The 12,758-nt window shown below is 39.7% G+C and overlaps 1 protein-coding gene across 1 annotated transcript in view; it reads right to left on the bottom strand.

Moving 5' to 3' along the window:
* Window positions 1-12,758, bottom strand: part of RYR3 (ryanodine receptor 3) — a 607,531-nt gene that overhangs the window by 158,537 nt on the left and 436,236 nt on the right. The window contains 2 exon segments of the mRNA XM_030559417.1: window positions 9,037-9,118; window positions 10,389-10,627. Of these exon segments, the coding sequence (XP_030415277.1) occupies window positions 9,037-9,118; window positions 10,389-10,627 (321 nt within the window).

The following is a 12,758-nucleotide window of genomic DNA, read 5'->3' as shown; positions in this document are numbered from 1 at the left end:
TAACAGACGTTTTGGAGCATGAGCTTTCGTGGGTGAATACCCACTTTGTCGGATACATTCTGTTACTGAAAGACATGGGGCAGGCCATTGACTTCCCACATTTCTATTGTGTTTCAAGGAATCAGGCCTCTCACAGATTAATGAAGGCCAAGTGGGAAGTATATGTCCTGAATGGTCTATATTCTGGCTGCATATCACAAGAGTAAAAAAGTTTTAGTAGCCTGCACCTCCCATTTAGCCGCAAAAGAAAAGGAGGGTGGCCACAAACTGCTTGAAACAGTTTGTGACCTCCAGGTTGGGAACCAATGGCTTAGAAAAAACAGGTTGTGACAGCCAAGTCGTGGGGCTTCCTCCTCATCATCCCAAGATACCCCACAACCAAGCAGGGGGATGATGAGGGCTGGGGTGTATTGTAAAGATGACTCCTCAAACATTTCAAGTGATATTCTGATAAACACCCCAAATTTTGAACTTAACCTGGATTGTGAACTTTTTAAGATTAGTCAGTTACAGGTTAAGACCCTTTTGAAGTATGCATGCAGATACAGGAACTACCCTCTCAAACTCAGTAGTCAGAAGGCCAGAGATGACACTTTAATGGCATAGTGGTCTGAGGAATCTCTGAAGAATTAATGGCACCCAACAATATTTGTAAACATTTCTCTACACACAAAGGACCAAGTAAATATGAAAACCCCCACAAAAAGGTTCTTCTATATTCACTATTACTTATCTTAATCCATCAACTAATGCTACATTGAATGCCCCCACTTGAGAAAAGGTGTCTTGGGAATTGCTCATCTACTGGATGAGCTTTCAGTTACCTGAACCCTTCTTACTGAAGCTGACACCCAACATAGATGCTTTAATTCAGGACAAGACAAGACTGGCTAAAGTAAGGTCAGAGCAAGGTTCTTTATGCAGTTCCATTTGCACCCTTATGTCCATTACAGAGCTAGTGGAAGATGACTATTGTAAGACCCAGGTTCCAGTCCCTCACTCCAATGAATAGTTATTTATTTAAAATACTAAAACAGGAGAAATCTTTCCTGAGAGAGATCCCCAGAAAGTCTCATAGCTCAGTAGTTAGGGCACTTCTTCTGGGAGAAGGGAAACCGTCCCCTGCTCCACACCAAGCTGGGCAAGGTACTAAATCCAGGTCTTCTACATCCTGGGAGAGTGATCTAACCCCTGGGCTAAAAGTTATAAATGTGTGAGTGTAGCGGGGGAGGCTCCCCTACCACCACCAATCCTCCTCCTCTAGCTTGTGAAAGAAAAGGTTTAAATGCTTAACTCCAGGAGAGGATTCACAGCTCTGAATCCCAAGCTGCAACAGGTGCCTAAATCCATTGGAGGCAGGGTTTAGGCCACGATCCCTCCTTAGCATTTCCTACTAAGTGAGCTGGCATTTGTGAATCCTATTCTTAGAAGCCTAACTCTCCCCAGTGAACCCAGGTGCTTAATTCAGCCTGTGGATTCCACTGCATGTCAAGGCACCTGAAAGATAGGCACTGCCATGCTTAGCAAGTCCCTTTGTGGATCCAGCCCTTTGCTCACCCGTATTACCAGCCTACCAAATACACTTGCAGACTAAGTTTGCACTGAAGTTGTTTGGTTGCATTCCTAGCAGAAAGAGAGGGAAAAAAATAATCCAAGAGTGTATCCATCAGACTCTTTCTTTCCTGGCACATAACTAAGAACTTCTGAAAGGTATTGTGACAAATAATAGTAATCATATTCTGATGTGCCATCTGTAAGTGTTCTGTGTCCTCCTTGAACTGCTATAGAATCTAATGTGACCCTGGAGCTGGAAGCAGCTTCTCTTTTCAGTATCCAAACCACAGCAGAAACTGTCTGCTGTGCTGACGTAGGTCAAGGTGTAAGAATGACATACCTCCTATTGCATACCTTGCAATATTAAAGAGAGAAGATTTTTAAAAAAATCCCAAGACCGCAAAACTAAGCCTCACACACAATGCTCATCAACGGAACCTTATTCTGAGACCCTACAAAAATACCAAAGCCTATTGTAGCTAGACAGTTTTTGTATACTGCAAACTGTATTTACCTTCCTGAACTACAGAAGTGCTGAATTCTAAAAAGACAAAACTTATGGCCTACAACATAGTTTCTTACTGCTTTTGTAAATGGGAAGATTTGCTTTATCTTCATTACTTGTCTTATTAAATGAAAGATAATTGTGAAAATTACCGTGGAAGCTTTTAGCTAAATGGAATCTGAGGAGAAATAGTAGAAGGCGGGTTATCTTTTAAAAAAAACATGCAACAATGGTAGAATCAACATATGCATTAATATTACTGAACAATAGCAGTACCATTAAAACTAAGTTAGGCGAGTCTAATACAGCCACAGCTTTGCTATATTTGTGACCTGACATCGGGGGCTTTGACTTACCATCTGCTCTTCTACTGCCCACTAACAGATTGTAGTTTTTTGATCAAGTTCCATCTAAGAATGTATGAAATTATGCAAATCTATGGCCATGATTTATTTGTTCTATTTCTCAGTGCAAAAGAAGATGGTGACATTTGTATTGGTTATTATGTAAACAACTGGCAGTAAAAATGATCTCATGAAACCAGAAAACATGAAAAATATTTATGACGGTCCGAGTATTTTACAGAACACTATGTATGTGAGACTATTCTCCTTTGAAGCTTAATGGTGATTGACCTTTTCCAGAGAATTACTTTAGTAACTCTAATATAAGGAGTTATATAGGATCAACCTGCTTTTCTTCTTTTTAAAAAATGCTTGATATTTTTATATTGATTTATCACAGAGTACATGCAAACATTCCTGTTTGCCAAGTGAATTCACTGCAATAATAATAACCTATTTCTCTGAGATTTCTGCATCTGTTCTTTTCATTAGTATTTTTTTTGGGGGGGTGGGAGGGACAAGCTTTTCCCTGATGAATGGATGTACAAAAAATATATAGAAATACAAGAGAAAAAATGGTAGAAAAAATCCAGGACAATTTTAAGATAAGGTCACTTTATCACATAGTAAAAGCTTACAGTTGTTTCATTGCTAAGAAAGAAATGGAAAAGGCAGAAACAGAATATGCATCAATAAAAAATAGCCAGATATTCAAGATATATATTTCTGTTTATATCCTTTCCATTCAAATTCAGCTTCTTTGTGATAAAAAACATAATGCATTAATATCAGGAACAGCAATCACAGAACATTTCATAATAAAAAGATTTATGTAGGATTGAAAGTTAGAATCCCAATCATATTTCTCTGTGAAGAAATATTTTTTTAATTTAAAAAGGAAAATTGAAATAAAACCAAATATGAATGCTGAAAATTTAGGATGTTAAATTAACATTCTTAAATAGATGAAAACTTATGACACTTTTGTTTCACCTTGCCCAAGGAGGAAAAACTGAGTCCATTTACAATAATGAGAGTAATAATAATAGTAAAATATAATAATAATAAAAAACATTTTAAAGGCAAAAGTAAGGAAAATAATATCATTAGCATGGAAGCTATTGTGACAAAGCTCCTCCTCTATCTTGGTGGGTCCTGTGCTTATTGGCGGATTTGCTAGCCTCAGAGATCTTCCCTTCTGATGGAAGCCACAGTCTGGGTCAACTCCTCCTGTGTTTGATCGGGAGTTGGGAGGTTTGGGGGGAACCTGGGCCGCTCTCTACTCCAGGTTCCAGCCCAGGGCCCTGTGGATTGCAGCTGTCTAAAGAGCCTCCTGTAACAGCTGCATGACAGCTACAACTCCCTGGGCTACTTCCCCAGGGCCTTCTCCAAACACCTTCTTTATTCTCACCACAGGACCTTCCTCCTAGTGTCTAATAATGCTTGTACTCCTCAGTCCTCCAGCAGCACTCCCACTCTTTGTGCCTCTTGCTCCCAGCTCCTCACTTGCGCACCACAAACTGAAGTGAGCTCCTTTTTAAACCTAGGTGCCTTGATTAGCCTGCCTTGATTGGCTGCAGGTGTTCTAATAAGCCTGTTTGCCTTAATTGGTTCTAGCAGGTTCCTGATTACTCTAGTGCAGCCCCTGCTCCGGTCACTCAGGGAACAGAAAACTACTCATCCAGTGACCAGTATATTTGCCCTGTACCAGACTCCTGGTACCTCACTGGTCTGGGTCTGCCACAGTACTTTAATTACATCATATGATTGTCAGAAATCATGCATTAAAGCACAAGATTCAAAAGATTATTCAAGCCAAACAGCCATCACTCCCATAAATGGAAATCTGGTTCAAATGAAGCCAATGGAAGGGAGTACAAACTATGCAGGTAAAACACAAAATAGAAATTAGAAGAACTAAGAAGGAATTTTAAGAGCAAATAGCCATGGATAAAAGACTAATTATTTCCATATCTGAGAACCACTAAACCAGAGAATCTATGGGTCCACTGGACAATTAAGAAGTAAAAGGATCAATTGTACAGAGCAAATTATTTCTCTGAACAAAGGATGATGGAGACGTAGGCATCAACTCCATGGATGCTCTGGGGCTGGAACACCCATGGGAAAAAAATAGTGGGTGCTCAGCACCCACTGACAGCCCACAGATCAGCACCTCCTCCTCCCCAAAAGTGCCTCCCGCCCACCACGGATCAGCTGTTCAGCAGTGTGCAGAAGGCACTTGGGAAGAGGGGGAGAAGTGGGATAGGAAATGGCTGGAGAAGGGGATGGAATGGGGCAGAGCTGGACTGGAAAGAGGCGGGGTGGGGGTGGCAGCTTGGAGAAAGGCGTGGAATGGTGGCAGGGTCTGGGGTGGAGCAGGGGTTGAGCACCCACCTGGAGCTGAGTAAGTTGGCACCTATGAATGGGGAGATGACTAACCAGAAAGGGCTTTGGCTTCCTCGACCATGGGATGCTATTCGAGGAAGGACTGCTAGGCACAGATAGCGTTCACCTTTCGAAGAGGGGAAAGGCCTTATTTGCGCACAGACTGGCTAACCTAGTAAGGAGGGCTTTAAACTAGGTTCGATGGGGACAGGTGAGCAAAGCCCACAGGTAAGTGGGGAACAAGACCTGGGAGATGGGTTGAAAACAGGAGGGAGCACGGGCTATAATGGCAGAGAGGAAGGAGGGTCAGGGCAAAGCTGGGAGGCAAGATCAAACCAGTATCTTAGATGCCTGTATACAAATGCAAGAAGTATGGGTAATAAGCAGGAAGAACTGGAAGTGCTAATAAATAAATACAACTACGACATTATTGGCATTACTGAAACTTGGTGGGATAATACACACGACTGGAATGTTGTCATGGATGGGTATAGTTTGCTCAGGAAAGATAGACAGGGGAAAAAGGGAGGAGGTGTTGCCTTATATATTAAAAATGTACACACTTGGACTGAGGTGGAGATGGACATAGGAGACGGAAGTGTGGAGAGTCTCTGGGTTAGGCTAAAAGGGGTAAAAAACACAGGTGATGTTGTGCTGGGAGTCTACTACAGGCCACCTAATCAGGTGGAAGAGGTGGATGAGGCTTTTTTCAAACAACTAACAAAATCATCCAAAGCCCAAGATTTGGTGGTGATGGAGGACTTCAACTATCCAGATATATGTTGGGAAAATAACACCGCAGGGCACAGACTATCCAATAAGTTCCTGGACTGCATTGCAGACAACTTTTTATTTCAGAAAGTTGAAAAAGCTACTAGGGGGGAAGCTGTTCTAGACTTGATTTTAACCAATAGGGAGGAACTTGTTGAGAATTTGAAAGTAGAAGGAAGCTTGGATGAAAGTGATCATGAAATCATAAAATTTGCAATTCTAAGGAAGGGTAGAAGGGAGTACAGCAGAATAGAGACAATGGATTTCAGGAAGGCGGATTTTGGTAAGCTCAGAGAGCTGATAGGTAAGGTCCCATGGGAATTAAGACTGAGGGGAAAAACAACTGAGGAAAGTTGGCAGTTTTTCAAAGGGACACTATTAAGGGCCCAAAAGCAAGTTATTCCGATGGTTAGGAAAGATAGAAAATGTGGCAAAAGACCACCTTGGCTTACCCTTGAGATCTTGCGTGACCTACAAAATAAAAAGGCGTCATATAAAAAATGGAAACTAGGTCAGATCACGAAGGATGAATATAGGCAAATAACACAGGAATGCAGAGGCAAGATTAGAAAAGCAAAGGCACAAAATGAACTCAAACTAGCTATGGGAATAAAGGGAAACAAGAAGACTTTTTATCAATACATTAGAAGCAAGAGGAAGACTAAGGACAGGGTAGGCCCACTGCTCAATGAGGAGGGGGAAACAGTAACGGGAGACTTGGAAATGGCAGAGATGCTTAATGACTTCTTTGTTTCAGTCTTCACTGAGAAGTCTGAAGGAATGTCTAGTATAGTGAATGCTTACGGGAAGAGGGTAGGTTTAGAAGAGAAAATAAGAAAAGAGCAAGTAAAAAATCACTTAGAAAAGTTAGATGCCTGCAAGTCACCAGGGCCTGATGAAATGCATCCTAGAATACTCAAAGAGTTAATAGAAGAGGTATCTGAGCCTCTAGCTATTATCTTTGGGAAATCATGGGAGACGGGGGAGATTCCAGAAGACTGGAAGGGGGCAAATATAGTGCCCATCTATAAAAAGGGAAATAAAAACAACCCAGGAAACTACAGACCAGTTAGTTTAACTTCTGTGCCAGGGAAGATAATGGAGCAGGTAATCAAAGAAATCATCTGCAAACACTTGGAAGGTGGTAAGGTGATAGGGAATAGCCAGCATGGATTTGTAAAGAACAAATCGTGTCAAACTAATCTGATAGCGTTCTTTGATAGGATAACGAGCCTTGTGGATAAGGGAGAAGCGGTGGATGTGTATACCTAGACTTAAGTAAGGCATTTGATACAGTCTCGCATGATATTCTTATAGATAAACTAGGAAAGCACAATTTAGATGGGGCTACTATAAGGTGGGTGCATAACTGGCTGGATAACCGTACTCAGAGAGTAGTTGTTAATGGCTCCCAATCCTGCTGGAAAGGTATAACAAGTGGGGTTCCGCAGGGGTCTGTTTTGGGACCGGTTCTGTTCAATATCTTCATCAACGATTTAGATGTTGGCATAGAAAGTACGCTTATTAAGTTTGCGGACGATACCAAACTGGGAGGGATTGCAACTGCTTTGGAGGACAGGGTCAAAATTCAAAATGATCTGGACAAATTGGAGAAATGGTCTGAGGTAAACAGGATGAAGTTCAATAAAGATAAATGCAAAGTGCTCCACCTAGGAAGGAACAATCAGTTTCACACATACAGAATGGGGAGAGACTGTCTAGGAAGGAGTCTGGCAGAAAGAGATCTAGGGGTCATAGTAGACCACAAGCTTAATATGAGTCAACAGTGTGATACTGTTGCAAAAAAAGCAAACATGATTCTGGGATGCATTAACAGGTGTGTTGTAAACAAGACAGGAGAAGTCATTCTTCCGCTTTACTCTGCGCTGGTTAGGCCTCAACTGGAGTATTGTGTCCAGTTCTGGGCACTGCATTTCAAGAAAGATGTGGAGAAATTGGAGAGGGTCCAGAGAAGAGCAACGAGAATGATTAAAGGTCTTGAGAACATGACCTATGAAGGAAGGCTGAAGGAATTGGGTTTGTTTAGTTTGGAAAAGAGAAGACTGAGAGGGGACATGATAGCAGTTTTCAGGTATCTAAAAGGGTGTCATCAGGAGGAGGGAGAAAACTTGTTCACCTTAGCCTCCAATGATAGAACAAGAAGCAATGGGCTTAAACTGCAGCAAGGGAGATTTAGGTTGGACATTAGGAAAAAATTCCTAACTGTCAGGGTAGTTAAACACTGGAATAGATTGCCTAGGGAAGTTGTGGAATCTCCATCTCTGGAGATATTTAAGAGTAGGTTAGATAAATGTCTATTAGGGATGGTCTAGAAAGTATTTGGTCCTGCCATGAGGGCAGGGGACTGAACTCGATGACCTCTCGAGGTCCCTTCCAGTCCTAGAGTCTATGAGAAATATTAGAGCCAGGAAATAAAGATGCATAAAGATTAACTGTTAGAGATTGAAGTGTCAAATTTGGAGTTGGTGGAACAAACTTACAAAATAAAAATTAACAAGTCATCATAACCAGAGGTTGTTTAGGAAGAATCAAAGTATGGTATAACCCCTCCTCAGTTAGAAGTTCTGTGAAGAAGAAATTTGCCATGTTATATAATTACAACAGTGTTTCTTGTGAAGCATCTCGTTCTGGCTACAGTCATAAACAGGATGCTGGACCAGATAGATTACTGATCTGATCAGGTACACCAATGTTTATGTTCTCATAGAAACAGTTCATTTTGTATTATTTCTGTATGTAACTATTATACTAACAAATGTGCCATTATTTTAATAAAGGTAAACTTACCTTTTCTATTTATCATTCCAAACATTTCATTACTTGTACTAAAATCACTTACACTTATTTCAGTGAACTAAGGTCCAGATTTTAAAAGGCATTTAGGTATTGCTCCGCATAGGCTTAGTCTACAATGGGGGGGAAGAGGGCTCAACCTAAGATATGCAACTTCAGCTATGAGAATAGCATAGCTGAAGCTGACATATCTTAGATTGACTTACTTCACCTACTCGCGATGCGGAATCAATGGCTGCCGCTCTCGCATCAACCCTGCTTCTGCCTCTCACCCTGGTGGAGTTCCGGAGTTGACGGGGAGCATGTTCGGGGATAATGTATCGCGTCTAGACGAGAGGCAATACATCAATCCCCAATACAGCGATCACTACCCGCCGATTCAGTGGGTAGTGTAGACAAACCCTTATAGTGTTGCAATGCCTAACTGATTTAGGAGTCTAAATATCATTTTCAAAAGGGAATTAGGAACTTAGGAGCCAAAATCCAAGTCTATGGTAGTTAGATTCCGTTAGGCATTTCAATGCTGAGCGCAGCAATGCCTAAATATCTTTAAAAATCTGGGCCTAAATCTTCACATTGAAACATCCCTCTTCTGTCAGATGCACAGCAAGCAATATTATCTCTAATTTCATAAAGGTATTAATCATTTTCATTCAATACCTTTCAACATAGATGTTCTTTCCAGTCCCAAGGGAATATAGGCTACAAAGAATTCTATAACATGAAACTTGCACATCACCCACTGAAAGGGGGAAAAAAAAAAAAGAGAAGAGTTGGCATATTGTCATTACAAATTCATTGAAAAACTACTCTGATAATAGAAAACAATATATTTTTGCTATTTTATACAATCTAAACAAATGCTGATGGAATACTTATTTATAAAGTATTTTTGGCCTGTTATTATTGTGCTTATATATTATTTATTTTCAGTTTCTTTAGTAACTATCCAATGATTTATGAAACTCTCAAAACTTTGCAGACCATTATACACTTAAATTTATCAAATATATCTTAAAATTCTCAAATAATCAAATTTCCAAGGATTAATTTCCAATTAAACGAAAGCAGTCTACCTTTGTGATCTGCAGGGACCAGATCCAAAGCATACTGGACTCAGTGAGAATCTTTCCACTTTACTCTCTATCTCCTTTACTCTTTATTCAGATCTTTACTCTCTATCTCCTTTATCTCTGAGCCACAATCTCCACAAATGCATAAAAGAAAAAATGAGGATTGCTGATGGACATATTGCAAAACCTCAAGGGAAACACTTAGAGTTAATGGAACTGTTTACTTTTCCTTGCCACTGACTAGCACTTTTAGAATACATCTGAAAATCCCTATTGCTTATTCATAAAATTTTATTTTTTAATATTTCAAACTAATCAAGCATTCATTTAATAGGATACTTTCTCTAGTGTAAGGTGAAAACAGTACCATCTTCTTTTACTAAAGAGCTTTGAACATATCTTCAACTTCTTGCTTATTTTATTCCAACAAAATAAAAGTATCCAACAGAAGTTTCTGCAATACCTCATTCGCTTTTTTTTTTTTTTTTTTTAGGAAATGATGTCTATATTATCCACACACAATAGAAAAAAGGAAGTTTAAGGAGAATTTTAAATTAATCTCCATGCTTGGAGAGGTATTGTGTATAAAAATTTTTGCTTTCAGCACTTAAAATCTCTCATATTTACATAGGGAATAAAAATTAAAAAAGCAAATAATCTCTTTAAACAAAACATCTACTTCCAGCAGCCCAAAATAATTTTGGCATTAACTGACCTGCTCTCAGTTATGCTAGATTTACAGTAATGTAACTCTAATGAAGTCAAATTTTTTACAACAAAAATTCAAGAGTTAATTCCAGGCTTAACAGTGGTAATACACCAAGGTAACTGAGCACAGACTTTGGTCCAATGAACTCATGCATCCACTATTAAAAGTCTTTTATGTTAGTACAATAGAGTAAATCTTAAAAAACAAATGACAAAAATTAGAAGACTTACAAAGTAAATCAACACCAAACTGATGCTGCGCAATATGTTCAAAAATTGATGTCAATATAGGTAACAATGCCACTGTAGTATAGTTGATGTTTTGTGAAACACCTTTAATTTGTGTTCGTGAATGGGTAAATTTCCCAAGTTTAAGATTTTCTAAAGTCTTTTCCAGATCTTCAGCCGCATTTTCAAAGAATGCACGTAATCCAGCTTTAACCAACTCTGAGCCTGATTTCATGACGGTTCTACAAAATAATTTGGAAAAAATCTGAATTAAATTCCACACCTATTCTATTGTCAACATATTTTTATAAACAGTGATATATTTACTTGTTGGTTTAGTTTATTTCTATTTGAAATCAGACTTTGAAGTCACACAGATATGTCTCAGTGGAGCTTGGAACTGTGACTGAAAAAGCTAGGTAAATGAGATATTGTTGTCCTAGGTGCTTTTTACAGATAAAAGACAACTAAGTGCATAACCCCTCAAAGAACTTGAACTTTAAAACCCAGACTTCAAAATTCCTCCAGGATGAGGGGGTGTATTTGTGGAAGCCAAATGGCATTTTACATTCAGTTCATGGTAGTGAAGAAATGGAATGAACATGATGTATATACACTAGTAGAGACAACAAGAAAGCACAAAGAATCACATGCAAACTTTGTAATCCCACAATCCATGACCCCTACTTCAAATGTGACAGAATGGCGTTCTGAGCATGCCTCACCATGCCTTTAATCAGCTGGTGTTGGAAAAATTCCTTAAGTGTACAACAGGTACAAGATACAGGACACCTAAGCCTGCTCCCACTTTTATTGCTGCCACAGTAATTTGGCAGCCACTCAGGGTGAGCTGAATGCCTATAACACAGCATCTCCAACTAAGAAGGGCAGGCCACTCATAAGCATTACAGTCCCATCTTCCTATCCCTTTGTGCATATCTTCAACTTCTTGCTCAACTGTCCTGCATGCTGATATCCAGAGTGAGGGCCAATCACAGCAGCATCTTGTTCTGGTCAACAGATGAAGTAACAGCAGGTCAGTAGCTAAGCTGGGAGTGTAATTCTGACTCCCAATCCACCACCTCTTCCACTAGCTACACTGACTCTCATCAGTCCTAAATGTAACCACTTGCTACTAGAAATATCATACAAGTTTTGCAAAGAATATGTTAAAACACATTTTTGTGTATTATTTTAAATCAAGCTTTGATAAAGTTTCTTGTATATTAAATATTGTATAAAAAGCGACAAAGAGTCCCGTTGCACCTTATAGACAACTGAAGTATTGGAGCATAAGCTTTCGTGGGTGAATACCCACTTCGTCAGATGCATGTGGTGGAAATTTCCAGAGGCAGGTATAAATATGCAGGCATCTAGACTATCTAGACTGATTCTTGCCTGCATATTTATACCTGCCTCTGGAAATTTTCACCACATGCGTCTGACGAAGTGGGTATTCACCCACGAAAGCTTATGCTCCAATACTTCTGTTAGTCTATAAGGTGCCACAGACTCTTTGTCGCTTTTTACAGATCCAGACTAACACAGCTACCCCTCTGATACTTAAATATTCTAGTTATATAAATGTAGTTTTTGTTGTTCTTAATAATATCCTGAATTTCTATAATGCTTTTATTTCTTGATCCAGAGTACTTAATTAATTAGCTTCACAATATGATTGTGAGGTAAGGAAGAGATGTATGCACCATAAAGAGCAGTCTCTTCTACCATACAAGAACACTACAACCAAAGTAGGGTAAGACACAAAAAAGAGTATTGTACCCAGTAAACCCATTCAGTAAATGTAGACATATTGCATTCTATCACGCGTGTTTAGATTTGGTAAGGATAATGAGGCTACAGAAGAGTTACTTACCTTAAAGTAACTGGAGTTCTTCAAGATGTGTGCTCCCTAACTGTATTCTACTTGAGGTGTGCGTGCACTCTACGTACCACTGACAAGAGAATTTTTACTAGCAGTCCATTGGCCTGCAACCCTCTCTCCTCCTTGTGCTCCAATCTGAGGTCATAAGTGGTTGCCATCAGCTCATAACAAAGCAGGATGCTGCCCAAAATCCACTTGGATAGTCTTTGTGAGGTAGTAACTTCCCCTCTCATGTACCTGGCAAAGGAAGGAAACAGCCTGGGAGATTTGCAGAAGAATGTCATCCTTCATAGGTAGAAGGCTAAAGTTTATGAATACCTAGAGAGGGGAGCTTCTTTTCCTCTCTGATGGGGTGAGGCTTCAAATAGAAGACAGACAAGTGGATCATCTGGTTCAGATGGAATTCTAAGTTTCCTTTTGCGATGAATTTGAGGTGTAACCTCAAGAAAATCTTGTTCATATGGAAGACTGCATAGGAAAGGACAGTC

This window comes from Gopherus evgoodei, chromosome 4 (genome assembly GCF_007399415.2).
Source record: "Gopherus evgoodei ecotype Sinaloan lineage chromosome 4, rGopEvg1_v1.p, whole genome shotgun sequence".
NCBI classification, from domain to species: Eukaryota; Metazoa; Chordata; order Testudines; family Testudinidae; genus Gopherus; species Gopherus evgoodei.
The sequence above is the reverse complement of the archived record's forward strand: the minus strand, read 5'-3'. Positions and strand labels throughout refer to the sequence as shown.